Source organism: Sciurus vulgaris, assembly GCF_902686455.1.
Source record: "Sciurus vulgaris genome assembly, chromosome: 1".
Lineage (NCBI taxonomy): Eukaryota > Metazoa > Chordata > Mammalia > Rodentia > Sciuridae > Sciurus > Sciurus vulgaris.
In genome coordinates this window covers 32,588,761-32,605,872 of record NC_136461.1, presented here as the reverse complement: position 1 = coordinate 32,605,872, position 17,112 = coordinate 32,588,761, and the positions used below count along the sequence as shown (strand labels likewise).

Sequence of the window (17,112 nt, the reverse complement as noted above, 5' to 3'; positions counted from 1 at the left end):
TTAGGGCTCTACCCATATGACTTCATGACTTCATTTAACCTTAATCATTTCCTTAGTCCAGATCCAGTCACATGGGGTGTGAGAGCTTCACCATATGAATTTAGGCAGGGAGAGAGTTCAGTCTACAGCATCCTCCCTCTCTCTCTGACTCCGAGCCCTGGAGAACTTGTCAAATGCTGAGGGACACAGTGTTGTGTGGGAGTGGAATGATGTGGAACCTGGCCCTGTGTGTCTACCACCCACAGAGAGAACCTCATTCCAATAAGATCATCAGTTCTCACTGGCTATTGTGGCATCTTCTTTGGTTGCAGAATTAAAATGTCATGACTATAAATATCTCCATATCTTTCTCTTGGTCTTCAAAGTTCTTAATACTGGATCACAGTATAAGCTCAAGAAATGCTGGAATTGAATGGACTCACCCCCTAAGACCTCTGGGCCACCAATGAGGGCTGAAAGGAAGCTAGGTGTCTGCGCTCACTCTGAGCTCTGTGCCAGAATTCTGAGGGAGCCCATGTGTCATTTAAGTCTCTTGGAAGAATAGGAGTCACTGTTAAGTGTAGCTTACAGGTATACTATGTTCACAGCAGCGGCTCCTGTGCTATGATTTCCTTATTCTTATATGGTTCCCAGAAGACTTTCATGAATGAATTGCATTTGAATTTTGTAGGATGTACCCACTCCACCTGGCACAAAATTTTAAAATCACAAGGGACTTTGGAGATCATTAATTTCAATATTTTAATTTTATAGGTGAATAAAGTAAGATACAGAGAAAAGAAGCAAATTGCCCAAAGTCACACACATAACAAGGTTGAGATGAGACTCCAGATTCCTTAACATTAAATCCTATACCTTTTAACAACATGAAGCAGGGTGGACACCATGTTAGCCTGTGGGCTCCACTGATTTCATGCTCCAAGGAGGTCTGTTGCTCCACATACTGTTGGCTTAATGTTTAACGTTGGCAACAGATATTGTTCGCATGAAGTACTTTGCTTACATCACCTTGGCCCTCTACTGTTTCCATGTATGGTGTCACTAACGGTTACCATGTTTCATGTTGGTTACATGTATTCTGTTGGTCTCTGTGATGTTATGGTAGATTACATTGTTATCCCCATCATTTTTTGCCTTCCCTATAGAGGAACTACATGCCTGCCTATTACCATATGACTTGTGTTACTTCTCTGTAGGGAAAATACTTCCTACCCCTTTGCCTTCAGGTTTGATCATATGACTTGCTTTGACCAACGGATGTGTGCAAACAGTCACTTCTGAGAAGCTTTAAGAGTCATCACATACTTTGTCCCTTATTTTTTACCCTCTGTCTTGGAACAGCCTGTTCCATATAAGGGCTTCTCCTTCACGGTGGATCTGAGACTGCAGAGAGCTGCAGCCAACCAAAAACTAACATGGAACATAAGCAAGAAGTAAATTTTTGCTGTTGTAAACCACTGAGATCATTGAGCTGTTTGGTTTTGTATCACAAGGTAGCAAATTAATCAAGATGGCCAAGTTGGTTTCATGAACATTTGTTTCCCTAACCAAGTACTATACTTGTTCAAATGCACAGAATGGGTTTCAGGTACTATAGATGCTGTCTCTTTCTTTGGCATTGGACATTCTACTCCAGTCTTTTTCTGGGCCCCAGTTCACCAGGCCACCCTACCACGTCCCATAACCTTAAGAAAAGCCCCTTTAATGTCCTTGTTCCTCAGACTGTACACCACAGGGTTGAGCAGGGCTGTGAAGACATTGTAGAGGAGTGAGATTTGCTTATCTTGCTCTGGAGAGTAGCTGGAACTGGGCCTCGTGTAGATGTAAGTCACTGGAGCATAGAAGAGTGTGACTACAGTCAGATGGGAGGCACAGGTGGAAAAAGCCTTGCAGCGGCCCTGGGTGGCCTTGATCTTGAGAATGGCCAGGGCAATACGAATGTAGGAGGCCAGAATGAGGGAGAGTGGGGTGACAACGATAAAGACACTGATGATCAGATCCACCATCTCAATGAGGTGGGTATTCGTGCAAGCCAACTTCCGTACCGAGGGCCCTTCACAGAAGTAGTGGTTGATCACATTAGGCCCACAATATGGCAGCCTCATAGTGAGGAAGGTATGGATTAGAGAGAAGAGGAAACCACAGGTCCATGTCCCAGCTGCCAACTGTGTACACAGTCTCCAGTTGAGGATGATGGTATAGCACAGAGGATAGCAAATGGCCACGTATCGGTCATAAGCCATGACTACGAAGAAGATGCACTCAGTCAGGCCCAGGGCACAAAACATATACATCTGCAACCAACAGCCAGCAAAGGAGATGGTCCGAGAGTGAGCCAGAAGATGCACCAACATCTGGGGCATGGTGGTGGTGACGTAGCTCACATCCAGCACCGAAAGGACACAGAGGAAGAAGTACATGGGAGTGTGGAGATGTGTGTCCAGGCAGATCAGGGTAATGATGAGCCCATTGCCCAGCACTGAGCTCAGGTAGAGGAGAAGAAAGGTAAAGAAAAGGACTCTGTTGGACATGGGGTCACTGGAGAAGCCAAGCAGGACAAATTCAGAAACCCAACTTTGGTTTTTCTCTGGAAGCATCCACATGCTGGGGTCTATAAGAAAATCACATTCATCTACATGTCATATGAAGTATGATAGCTCACAAGCATGCCAGCTCTAGAAGCAGACAGCTAAGATTTTAATTCTCATTTCTGAGAAATCTCGAACAAGTTATTTAACCTGTTGGAGCCTCAGTCTCTTCATCTGCATAATATGACTAATAAACTTACCTCTCATGAGTTTTATTAGGAGTAGAGATAATGTATCTGAAGCAACTAACAATGCCTTAAAACACTGAATAACACAAAATCTTACACTCTAAGTCCCCACCCTGCAGTACACAATTGGTCTCTCATGTCTAACAAGGTCAGTTCCAGCTTCCAGACCTCTTAGAGAGGAAGTTCTGATGTGCCTTGGAGACTGTTGTCAGGGTGTGAGGAAGCGAGCCTGTCCTCTTCACACTCTGTAAACATTGCTTTCTCGCCAGCTGGCACAGTGTGAGGCTCTGGAAATAGCAGGCGCTGGAGGGCACTAACTGCAATAGCTGCAGGAAGGTACTTCTGCTGCTGACTTTGGTCCTCCTTCCTTATTCAGCTTGAGAGCCAGTGAGTGACGTGTGGAAGGGCCAGCAGCACTCACCTCAACCGACCTTAGTGGACTAGCTCCAGGCACCCACTTGGGTCACATTCATGCCACCCAGAAGCTGCTCTCTTGGCAGCTGCACTCTTGGCAGCTCCAGCAGCTGCTTTCCTGGTCATGCTCTCAGAAGACTGTTGTCCCACCTGGCAGCAGCCACTTCTACAGTCCAGCCCTGACACACCCCAGCAACACTCTCCCCGCACCGTGGCCCCTGCTCTGCAAACTCTGGCTGGTGTCCATGGAAAGGCTGTGCGTTCCTGTGAGTGAGTCGCACCTCTGTGTAAAAATCTGAATCTTAGGTATTTCTTTGTTTCTCCCCACCCCCATCACCTTTTTTGGTCAGGAGTAAGGGAAAGTAGAGAGGTACCTCCTAAATCATTTTTTAAATTTTTTTTCTTTTTTAGATATACATGATAGTAGGATGTATTTCAACATGCCATACATACATGGAGTATAACTTCCCATTCTTGTGGTTGTACATGATGCGGAGTTACGCTGGTTGTGTATTCATATGTGAACACAGGAAAGTTATGTCCGATTCATTCTACTGTCTTTCCTATTCCCATCCCCTCTTCCTTCGTTCCCCTTTGTCTAATCCAGTGAACTTCTATCCTTCTCCCCACACACTCATTGTGTGTTAGCGCCCACACATCAGAGAGAACATTCGGCTTTTAGTTTTGGGGACTGTGGTATATGTACACAATGCAATATTACTCAACTCTAAAGAAGAATGAAATTATGGTATTTGCCAGTAAATGGATGCTAAGTGAAATAAACGAATCCCTCCTAAATCTTTAGTCTCTTCAATTTGTACTCTCCTTCAGCCTAGAGATAGCAGCTCTTTTTATTTTTTTCCACTTGCTAATTCTACATTCTTAGGGTTCTCTTTCATTCCTCTTAGTATCCACCTTTTATTAGCTAACAATTTGTTACATTGAATTTTCATTATTCAAATTACTGGTGTGTTCTGTCTCTACTGACTGATAGAGATGCTAAATCTACAAGAAAACGCATTTGATAAGGAACAGAATGTTTCCATAGTTGCAAGTTACCTATCTAAGAAGTATTTATTAATTGCAAAAATAAAAATAGTGGCTACACAGTTGGAAAACTGGATAATATCTCAATCACCAACTAGGAGCAAATAGACACAATAGACATTTCCAGATGCAAAATCCTAAAAATTCGCCACGTATACATTATTGTAAAACCTGAATATGATCATGAAGAAACATCAAAGAAACCCAGATTGAGGAACATCCCAAGATATAAATTGCTAGTTTTGAATACTGAAAAAATATCAACAGGGGTTGGGATTGTGGCTCAGTGGCCTACCATGTGTGAGGCACTGGGTTCAATCCTTAACACCACATAAAAATAAATAAAATAAAGGTATTGTGTTCATCTACAACTAAAAAAATTTTTAAATATCAACAGTGAAAATCAGCAATTGAAGAAAAAAAAATTTTCTTTTTGTTACTTCTTTGAAAACAAGAAACAAAGAAATGCTAAGAATCTATAATAGATGCAAAGAGAATGAAAAAAATAATGAAACATATAATCCTGAAAAGGAGAGTTGCTATAAATTACATTAGTATGACAATTGATAGGACTGGGAAATCCCTTGGATTTATATTATATTATATTAAAGTATCATTTCAAGGTTAAATTTCCTAAGTTTGATAACTCTTATATAAAAGAATATCCTTATTCTTGGGAAATAGTTGCTGAAGTACTGAGAGGTAAAGGAACATGATATTTACATCTTATTCTCAAATGATTCCAAAAATTATAACTACAATAATATACTTAAGTAGAGAGAAAGAAAGATGAAGTGTGTGTACCAAATGTTTAAAATTAATAAATGCAAGCATGGAGCACACAGAATTTCTTTGTATTATTCTTTCAACTTTTCTATAAGTTAGAAATTATTTTGAAATAAAAAGTTTTTTAAATTAAAAATATTTTAAGTGTTTAAAAAAATCAAAAAGTGAGATAATTTAAAGGGAGTTATTCAGGCAGAAAGAAAATGAAGAGGAATGAAGAGACCTCAAGGAAAGGACAAATAAATGGAAAATATAAGTTATGAATGAATGTAACACAATCATGAGGTCTCATGAGATTTAAAACAAAGGAAAATTAAAGGTCTTAACAACAACACAAGAAATGTAGGGAGTAATGGAGTTAGAGCGGTCTAAATATTTAGCATAATTGGAAAGGTGGTCAAGCTAATCATTTGTATTGGACTGTGAAAAGTCAAAGATTCATGTGTTAATATGTAGAGAAATCATTAAAGAACAAATAATGGGTATCTTGCTAACAAGCTATAGTTTTTTAAAAGGGACTGATAAAAATATCTTTAATCTAAAACAATGCTCTTTTGAGATAGAGAGGTAAAACATTTAAACAGAAAATGGAAAACTGCTAAATAGGACTTAAGAAAGTATGTAAGACCAGGCATGGTGGCACATGCCTGTAATCCCAACCATTTGGGAGGCTGAGGCAGGAGGATTGCGAGACTGAGGCCAACCTCAGCAATTTAGTGAGGCTCTGAGCAACTTAGCTAGACCATGTTTCAAAATAAAAAAGAAGGGGTTGGTTTGTAGTTTAGTGGTAGAGCACTTGCCTAGCACATCGAACCTAGTGAGGCACTGGTTCCACATAAAAATAAATAAATAAAATAAAGGTATTGTGTCCAACTACAACTAAAAAAAAGTTTTAAAAAATTAAATAAATAAAAAATAATAAGGGCTGGGGATGCAGCTCAGTGGTTAAGCACTCCTGGGTTAAATTTCTGGTACCCCCAAAAAAGTATGTAATTAATTTAAATGCAAGTTGACTAATATTTTAATTAAGACACATTTTTAAAGTAAGTAAAATTAAAAAACCTACATGATACTTACAAGAACCACTTCCCCCCCCAATGTTGGGGATCAAGCCCAAGGCTCCATGCACACTAGGAGGAACCTCCCTTTAATATAAGGACATAAACACACTAGGAGGACAGAAGGGAAGAAGAATATCCTGAGAATACCAACCAAAAGAAATATTGGCTTCATGAAACATTTACCAAATGTGACCATTTGCTCCATCATAAATATAAGCTCTAAAAAATACAAAGGATGGAAATCCTTTGGAGTACATTCTCTCATGACAGTGAAATTTTCTAGAAATCACTATTAAAATAAATAGGGATGTACCTAATTCCTTTAACAGAGCGATATACTTCTAAATAACGTATGGGGCAAAGAAAAATAAAAATGGAATTAGTATACATTGAACCAAATGATGATGGAAATAATACATTATTGATAGCTGCTTAGAAATTTATAGCCTTAAGTGCAGATGTTAGAATAGAAGGCTGTAAATTAAACCACTAAATGTCCATCTCAAAAAGCCAGAAATAGAACTGTAAATCACATCCCAAAAGAAGTTAATAAAGGAAATAATGAAGATTAGAGCAGAAAACGAAATGGCAAACTTGCAATAGAGAAAGCTCAGCAAAACCAAAAACTGATTCTTTGAAACGATTAATAAATTGGTAAGTCTTTAGCAAGACTCATGAAGAAAAAGAAATAAAACACAATTTTCCAACACCAAGTATGAAAAAGGAAACATTACCATATAGTCATTTAAAGATAATACAAATAATTACAAAAAATGTTTATATTAGCAAGTTTGGCCATTTAAATGAAGTAGACAAATGTCTTTTAAAAAAACCACAAATTACCAAAACTGACACAAGAAGAATAAAAATCAGAAAAATCAAATATCTTTTTAAAAATTGACTATAAAACTTTTCTAGAAAGGAACCAGGTCAAGGGAGGAGGGGAAAAAAAGGAAAGATATTGGGGAACAATACTGACAAATTATACGGTTATATTTGTGAATGTGTGAATATGTAACATTGAATTCCACTATTATGTATAATTATCCTGCACTAATAAACACTATAAAAAATAAAGTTTTCTAAAAAGAAAATTCCCAGATTAAGTGGTGAATTTGTCCAATATTCAAGAGAAGAAAAATGCTACTCATGACGAAAGTTCCCAAAGAACATTCAAAAAAGTGAAAATAGCTCAGTCCATGAGATGAGCACAAGCTTGATATCAAAAAATAACAAGGACATTACAGGAAAAAAAAAAAACTTACAGACTAGTCTCTCTCACGAGCATTGTGGCAGAACCACTCAACAAAGTATTAGCAAATTCATTTCCACAATATACGAAATTGCAGAAATGAAATCAAATTTCAAATTGGGTTTCTTCCAGGAGTTCAGAGTTGGTTAGCACTCAAAAATCAAATACTATGATTCACCATATAATATAAAAAGGAGAAAAATTATACAACTATCTCAATAGATATGGAGAAAAAGCAATTGATAAAATTCAATAATCACTTATGATCGGAAATAAAATAAACCTCTTATCAAACTAGAAAAACTTCTTAAGGTGATAACAGTTATCTCTCATAAAAGGGAAAAAAAAAACCCTACAGCAAGGTCATACCTAGTGGCAAAATACTGACAACTTACTCCGTGACACTGGGGTGAAACCAAGCTTCCTGTTACCATCTACGCCATTGTCCTGGTGGTCTTAGCCAGTGAAATAAGTCAATCCAAAGAAATAAAAGGCCAAGTGATTGGAAAGGGAGAAATAAAGCTGCCCATATCAGCAGACTACAAAATCGAGTCAGTAATAAATTTCAAAAGAATCCAGATTAATACACAAGTTCACACAGACAATAATAATGTATAATTACATTTCTAAAATAAAATGATTGAAATAAATCTAATGAAGTATATGTAGATGAACACTGTTTAGCAAAATGATTGAAGACCTAAGGAAGCGGAGGGATACGCCATGGCCAGGGGTTGAACGCAAGGATGCAAGATGACTTATAGATTCCATGTCATTCCAGTCAAAAACACAGACCTTTTGCTTTAGCTTTTTGCAGAAATTGACACCCTGGTCATAAAATTTGTCTAAAAATTTTGAAGAATCGAAGAATCGAAGAAGATGAAGAAGAAGAAGAAGAAGAAAAAGCAAAGTCAGAGGGGCTACTAGATAGCAAGGATTACTATAAAGCTACAATAATTAAGCAAGCACAAAGTGGAAACAAGAACGAATAAATAGATCAATGCAACAAAACAAACGGAAATAGACCCAGGCCTATGCATTCACCTAATATATGCCAAAGTGCAGCCTACAATGCAGTAAGGAAAAAGGTGGTCTTTTCCAGACATGTTGCTGGACATTTCATACAAGTAAAAAGATGTTTGTTTACTCCTACCTCACACCGCACAGGAAAATCAATTCCAGACACACTCTAAAGAGATAAGTGCAAACTTTCAGAATCAAACACAGGAAAATATCTTTATCCTCTTGGGGTGAGCAGAGATGTCTTCAACAGAACACACAAAAAAGTGCTGACCATAGAGAGAAAAGTGATAAACCAGGATGTATTAAAGAGAAGCACTCAAAAGATTTATATTCAGTATGAAGAACTCCTACAAATCAACAAGAAAACAAACTACCTAGTAGAATAATGGGCAAAAGATTTTAAAAGAAAGTTCAGAAAAGAGGCTATGGAAATAACCTTTAATTAAGTGAAAAGGTACTCAATATCACTACTCAGCCAAGAATCACAGGTGGACACATGGCGTGACCCCATTACACACACACCAGAGTGGCTGCAGTGAAGAGGCCTCATGTGCCAGGTGCCGGGTGCACACCTGTCTCCCCCAAGACTCAGGAGGCTGAGGCAGGAGGATCATAAGTTTAAGGCCATCTGGGCAATTTAGGAAGACCCTGACTTAAAATTTTAAAAAATAAAAATAAATGGATCTGGGGATGCAGCTCAGTGGCAGAGGTCCTGAGTTCAGTCCCCAGTGCAGGGGGGAAAGAAATTCCTAAATGATTGCTGCCTGAAGATTTCTTCAGCCTCAGCACCTGACTATCTCCTCCCATCTCATCTCTTTCCACACTGTCACAAATCTCCGGGCAAGTCCTCCGGGTACCCTGTGCATCTCTCTATTCCTCTCCCATCTTCAGGCCCCTGAAGACTACTCAGCGTGGCGGAGGATCACCACCTACAATCGGTCATCCACAAACACTCTGTGGCATGTCGGATCCTGTTCCCACATCCAGGAAGCCTTCCCTGACCTGTCCTCCTCCCACTCCCAAACCTGGACTAGATACAGCCTCGATTCCTTGCCTACTCACAAGTTATAATCATAAAAATCCTAGATGGTTCTGGTATCAATTTTGAGACTCATTGACTTGGCAAAACATTTTTCCTCTTCTGTTAACTGAAATCCAGATAACAGAGGTGGAACAGCCATAATAAAGATGGATATGCAGGTGAATTCACAATGTCATTTTCAGTAACAATTATAGCTAATATTTCATGAGCAATTTACATGTGCCTGGCATTGTTACACTAACTTTAGCTCGACCTTATAACAACCCTTTAAGAGAAGTATTTTGCCAACACTTTTTAAGTATAGAAAACTGAGGCATAGAGAGAACAAGTGTCCCAGATCGCACACTTGGGGTTTGAATGGAGTCCATCTGAGCCATTCAGAGCCTACTCTTAATCATTCCTTTTCCTATTTCCAGCAAACAGGCTGTTAATTGGGAGAGGTGAAGAATGTGAATTTCCCCCATCTGCACATCAATTTGAGCTTATTAAGGTTTAGCATGGGGTACTATAGAATTATGGTCTATGTGGAATTCACCATACAAGACGGGACCTGAAATGTTCTAAGACAAAGGGTCAAAATGGCAGGCACAAACTATTTCTCATCATCAGGTTTCCTCCAGCTGCTCGCATACTTGACCTGGGAAGCCATGGTGTTGGATTGAAAAGTAGAGGGAATCAATGGAACATCACTGTCCCTGTATGGCTAAGTCTCTCAGCCTTACTCAAAGTTCCCTGAGCTCAGGACATTGTATGATTCACTTCCTTATTCCTAATGCCTAGAACATGGCTTGACACAGAGAAATGATCAGTAAAATTTTATTAACTGATTAAAGAAGGAAAGAGGAACTAGGAAAGAGAAATGAAGAAAGGGGGATTGAGATGAGAGATGGTGAGAAAAGTACACGGTGCAATGGGGAAGTGGCTAGAGGAGAGTTGGATGGAGGCACAGAGAGGACCTGGGGATGGGTGACCCAGCCACTCCTGACCTCCAGCCCAACAGGTGCCTGGAATCCCTCCCACACCCCCAAGCCCAGAGACCATCTCACCCCTCATGAATCCACAGAAATGTGTCCCTGAGATGCTGCCCCTGGCTCTTAAGAGAAAGAGACTAAACGGGAAGGCCCCTGGGCAACTGAGTCCAGGGAGCCAAGATTCCAGGCAGCTGAGTCTCCAGAAAATCCTCAGGTTTCTGAGAGGTTGGGAGCTGAGCCCCAGGCCTTCTCTCTGTGGTGCAGTTCTCTGTACCTAGCCAGGCCAACCCTGGCTCCTGAAAACTTTGCCCTGATAGGTTCTGGAAAGCAGATGAAGCTTAGTCAGCTTGTCCGGTGGGACAAGCTATTGACGTTTTATGGTCCTGCCTCCTCAGCAGGCCCTTCTGGGAGAACTTGGGAAGGGCCATCCCTGCCCCCCAGGGGGGATGCCAAGATGGGGTTCCACGAATGTTGTCAACAAGAACCTTATAAGTAAGAGTCCCTTGGGTACAGAGCAAGAGGAAGCAACCCCCGCAGGGGGAAAAGTAGTGACCTATTTCCTTCTTAGAGATATGAGCAGCTTGGTAGACATATCAAGGACTGAAGTCTTTATTTCTGATTCCTCTTTTACTCTCCAAACCCCTGAATCCTGACTTGTCAATTAAACCATGTTTGAGTAACACCCTTACTTCTTCCTTAGCTACCTGGGGCAGATCAACATCCTCCTTCATTCTCTACCAGCACAATACCATGGACAAGCTTTCCAACCTCTATGATGATAAATAAGAGTTGACCATCTAAAAAGATGGGAAAAAAACATATCACTCACGTGGATTGTGTAAACAAGCAGGGGTTTCCAACCTCATATCAGAAAAAGTGGACTTCAAGTCAAAGTTAATCAGAAGGGACAAAGAAGAACATTTCATACTGCTTAAGGGAGTTATACATTAGCAAAACATAACAAATGTAAATATTTATGCCCCAAACAATGGCCCATCTATATACATCAAACAAACCTTTCTCAATTTCAAGAATCAAATAGACCACAACACAATAATACTAGGTGACTTTAACACACTTCTCTCACTACTGGACAGATCTTCCAAACAAAAACTAAACAAACTATAGAACTAAATAATACAATCAATAATTTAGACTTAATGAATATGTACAGAATATTTCATCCATTAATAAGTAAATACACTTACTTCTCAGCAGCACATGGATCCTTCTCTAAAACAGATAATATCTTATGCCTCAAAGCAATTCTTAGCAAATACAAAAAAGTAGAGATATTACCCTGCATTCTTTTAGCTCATAATGGAAATAAATTAGAAATGAATGATAAAATTAAAAATAGAAGCTACTCTATCACCTGATTAAATAATACACTATTAAATGATGAATGGATAGCAGAAGAAATCAGGGATTAAATTTAAAAAATATTTAGAAGTAAATGAGAAAACCAATACAACATATCAAAATCTCTGGGACACTATCAAGGCAGTACTAAGAAGAAAGTTCATTGTATTGAGCTCATTCATTAAAAGAATAGAAAGTGAACAAATAAATGACCTAACATTACATGTAAAGCCCTAGAAAAAGAACAAATCAACACCAAAAGCAGCAGAAGACAGGAAATAACTAAACTCAGAGATGAAATCAATGAAATTGAAACAAAAAAAAAATGGAAAAAATCAACAAAACAAAAACTTGGTTCTTTGAAAAAGTAAATAAAATTGATAAACCCTTAGCCATGCTAACAAAGAGAAAGAGAGAGAAAACTCAAATTACTAAAATTCTTGATGAAAAAGGAAATATCCTGACAGACACTACTGAAATACAGAAGATAATCAGAAACTCTTTTGAAAATTTATACTCCAATAAAATAGAAAACCTAGAAGACAATGACAAATTTCTAGAGACACATTACCTACCCAAACTGAATCAGGCTGACATACACAACTTAAACAGCTCAATTTCAAGCAATGAAATAGAAGACATTATCAAAAGCCTACCAAACAAGAAAAACCCAGAACCAGATGGATTCTCAGTCGAGTTCTACAAGACCATCAAAGAAGAATTATCGCCAATACTCCTCAAATTATTCCATGAAATAGAAAAGGAAGGAACACTTCCAAATTCATTCTGTAAGGCTAGTATCACCCTGATACCAAAACCAGAAAAAGACACATCAAAGAAAGAAAACTTCAGACCAATATCCCTGATGAACATAGATGCAAAAAATTCTCAATAAAATTCTGGTAAATCATATACAAAAACATATTAGGAGATAGTGCAAAACAATTAAGTGGTGTTCATCCCTGGAATGCAAAGTTGGTTCAACATATGGAAATCAATAAATGTGATTCATGACATCAATAGACTTAAAGACAAGAATAATATGACTATCTCAGTAGATGCAAAAAAAAAATCATTTGACAAAATACAGCACCCCTTCATGTTCGAAACACTAGAAAAACTAGGGATAGTAGGAACATAGCTCAACATTTTGAAAGCTATATATGCTAAACCCAAGGCCAACATCATTCTGAATGGAGAAAAGTTGAAAGCATTCCTTTTAAAAACTGGAACAAAACAAGGATGCCCTCTTTCACCACTTCTATTCAACATCATCCTGGAAACTCCAGCCAGAGCAATCAGACAGATGAAAGAAATTGAAAGGATACAAACAGGAAAAGAAGAAATCAATCACTATTTGCCAAAGACATGATTCTATATTTATGAGATCAAAAAATTTCCACCAGAAAACTTCTAGAACTAATAAATGAATTCAGCAAAGTAGCAGGATATAAAATCAACACCCATAAATCAAATGTATTCCTATACATCCATGATGAATCCACCAAAAGAAAAATTAGGAAAACTAACCCCCCTAAAAAAAAAACTGCCTCAAAAAAAAAAAAAACTTGGAAATCAATATAACAAAAGAGGTAAAAGGCCTCTACAATGAAAACTACAGAGCACTAAATAAAGAAATTGAAGAAGACCTTGGAAGATAGAGAGATCTCCCCCATGCTCTTGGATACGCTGACTTAACATGTCAAAATGGCCATACTACCAAAAGCACTATACAGATTTAATGCAATTCCTATTAAAATCCCAACATTCTTCATAGAAAGAAAGCAATTGTGGACAGCAGTGACAGAGGATGGGAGAGCAGTGATTGAGATTGGGGGTCTCTGATGACCTCATGGCTATGGCACACCGGGTGCCTGGGAATGTTTCTGTGCAAGGGCACAGGATGCCACATGCTGTGGCAGTGCCCTGCATGAGGAGGCTCTGTGCAAGCGCCCTATCATCTCTGACCTTGATCTCAGGCACACAGCTCCTGGGAAGGAAGAAACTTGTATGCTAGACAACCACAATGTTTCACCAGCTCCACTTCTCCAGTTCCTGCCTGACTTATAGTAACTTTTAACAATGGACTTTCTTGAGAGCTAAGCAAAGCTCCTAACATTGCACTTTGCAACTGTGGATTGCAACTACAGAAAAACTACATAGGATGTCCGAGTTTCTGTAACAAAGAATAGTGGTTGCATAGTCTTTAACCTGATAACGAGACACACATAAATAAAGATTGCTGGCGTAACTCTTTAGATCTGCATCTCCATCAAAGAGCAGAGCTCCACCTGATCCCAGCTTAATCTTCAAAATCTGTGTCTGTGAATCTTTATTTTCCAATCCCCCTTCACCCCTCACAGGACCCAAGAGTTTGGTCACACTGGTCGCGGCAAGCAACCATGAAATTCATTTGGAAAAATAAGAGACCCAGAATAGCCAAGGCAATCCTTAGCAAGAAGAGTGAAGCAGGAGGCATCACATACCAGACCTTAAACTATATTACAGAGCGATAGTAACAAAAATGGCATGGTATTGGCACCAAAACAGATACATAGACCAATCATACAGGATAGAAGACACAGAGACAAATCCACATAAGTACAGTTATCTCATACTAGAAAAGGGTTCCGAAAACATACGCTGGAGAAAAGATAGCCTTTTTAACCTATGGTGCTGGGAAAACTAGAAATTCATAAATAGCAAAATGAAACTAAACCCCTATCTCTCACCCTGCACAAAACTCAACTCAAAGTGGATCAAGGACTTAGGCACTAGAACAGAGACCCTGCACCTAACAGAAGAAAAAGTAGGCCCAAATCTTCATCATGTCAGCTTAGGATCTGACTTCTTTAATAAGACACCTAAAGCCAAGAAGTAAAATGAAGAATCAATAAATGTGTTGCTTTGGCTATTCTGGGTCTCTTATTTTTCCAAATTAATGTCATGATTGCTTTTTCTATTTCTATGGAGAATGTCATAGGAATTGCATTAAATCTGTATAACACTTTTGGTACTACGGCCATTTTGACAATGTTAATTCTGCCTATCCAAGAGCATGGGAGATCTTTCCATCTTCTAAGATCTTCTTCAATTTCTTTCTTTAGTGTTCTGTAGTTCTCATTGTGGAGGTCTTTCACCTCTTTTGTTAGTTTGATTCCCAAATATTTTATTTTGGGGGGTTATTTACGGTGAATGGGGCAGTTTTCCTAGCAGGAGGCATCATGACACCAGACCTTAAACTATATTACAGAGAGATAGTAACATAAATGGCATGGTATTGGCACCAAATCAGATATGTAGACCTACAGTGCAGGATAGATGACACAGAGACAAACCCACATAAATACAGTTATCTGTACTAGACAAAGGTGCCAAAAATGTACACTGGAGAAAAGATAGCCTCTTCAGCAAATGATGCTGGGAAAACTGGAAATCCCTATACAGCAAAATGAAATTGAACCCCTATCTCTCACCCTGCACAAAAAATCAACTCAAAGTGGAACAAGGACTTAGGCACTAGAACAGAGACCCTGCACCTAATAGAAGAAAAAGTAGACCCAACATTCACCATGTCAGCTCAGGACTCCATGACTCCTTTAACAAGATTCCTAAAGTGCAAGAAGTAATGAAGAATCAATAAATGGGATGGAATCAAACTAAAAAGCTTCACAGCAAAACAATAATGTGAAGAAAGAGCCCACAGAATGGGAGAACATCTTTACCACATGCACCTCAGATAAAGCATTAATCTCCAGGATATATAAAGAACCCAAAAATTTTAACAAGAAAATAATAATAATAATAACCTAATCAATAAGTGGGCTAAGTAATTGAACAGACACTTCAGAGGAGAAGAAATACAATCGATCCATAAATATATGAAAAAATGTTCAACATCTCTAGCAATTAGAGAAATGGAAATCAAAACTACACTGAGATTCCATCTCACACCAGTCAGGATGGCAATCATCAAGAATACAAGCAACAATACGTGTTGGTGAGGATGTGGGGAAAAGGTACATTCATACATTGCTGTATGTGGGACTCCAAACTACTGCTACCACTCTGAAAAGCAGTATGGAGATTCCACAGAACACTTGGAATGGATTCACCATTTGACCCACCTACCCCACTCCTTGGTTTATACCCAAAGGACTTAAAGTCAGCACACTCCAGTGATGTAGCCACATCAATGTTTATATCAGCTCAACTCACAATAGCTAAACTATGGAACCAATCTAAGTGCCCTTCGACAGATGAATGAATAAAGCAACTGTGGTATGTATACATAATGGAATATTACTTAAATAAGAATGCAATTATGGCATTTGTAAGTGGATGGAGCTAGAGAATATCATGCTAAGCAAAATAAGCCAAGCCCAAAGAACCAAAGATCAAATGTTTTCTCTGATATGCAGATGCTAATTCACAATGAGGGGGCGTGGAGAATATAGGTACTTTAGATAGAGGGGAATGAAAGGAGGGGAGGGGTTTGTGAGGTAGGAAGGATAGTAGAGCGAATTGGACATTATTACCCTACATGCATATATGATTACACGACCAGTGTGATTCTACATCATTGTACGACCATAAGAATGAGAAGTTATAGACCATTTAAGTATAATGTGTCAAAATGTATTCTACTGTCATGTGGAACAAATTTAAAAATAAAAGAAATGATTTATACTAAAAAAAAAAAAAAAAGGAGCTGACCATGGCACGTACCCTACCAGATCTTGAACCAGGTCCTGGCAAACAGCATCTGGAAATAAGTAGTGTCAACCCCGTACCACACAGAAGGATGTGAAGGCCCATGGAGTGAGGGAACATACCCAGCAGCTCATAGCTTATAGGTACAGAACCAGAATTTGGATCCAGATCTGCCAAGTTCTAGTATCTGTTCTCTTAATCTTGCTGTTGTTCTCCCTCAGTTGCCTCCTCTGTAAAGTGCTAATACCAACCTCTTCCCTTCTAGAGTTGCTGGGAGAATTAAATGAGATTTTGTCAAAAATCTGGCCCAAGCCATAACTGTTAGTGGCTGTCCCTATCTTCTGTGTGGGCCTTGGTCTCCCAGCCATTCAAAAGGAGAAGATTGGCCTGTGAGGTCCTTCCTAGTCAGCTACAGGCCACCAGAGTCAATTGTTAAAAGTATTGTGAGCTGATTGTTAAAGACAGCCATTTTTAAAAAGCTAAATTATATAACCACAATTAAATAAATTACATTAAAAGCAAAGATAATAAGCGCTCAAAAGTGTTCACATCCTAATTATTTGATGATGTTTTACTGCCCTCTGTTTTCTAAAGATTGCTTTATGACATGCTACTGTGCACCCCCAAACCTAGTTCAGTGACATCATGTTTCTAGCTTGACATTG

General features: G+C 38.8%; 1 protein-coding gene across 1 annotated transcript; it reads right to left on the bottom strand.

Annotated features, from left to right (window-relative positions):
* Positions 1-1,596: 1,596 nt before the first annotated feature.
* Positions 1,597-2,603, bottom strand: LOC306656961 (olfactory receptor 2A12-like; the record flags this gene model as incomplete). Its single annotated transcript, XM_079132602.1, has 1 exon — positions 1,597-2,603. The coding sequence occupies one exon, from the start codon at positions 2,601-2,603 to the stop codon at positions 1,656-1,658; it is 948 nt and encodes a 315-aa protein (XP_078988728.1). The 3' UTR covers positions 1,597-1,655.
* Positions 2,604-17,112: the final 14,509 nt, after the last annotated feature.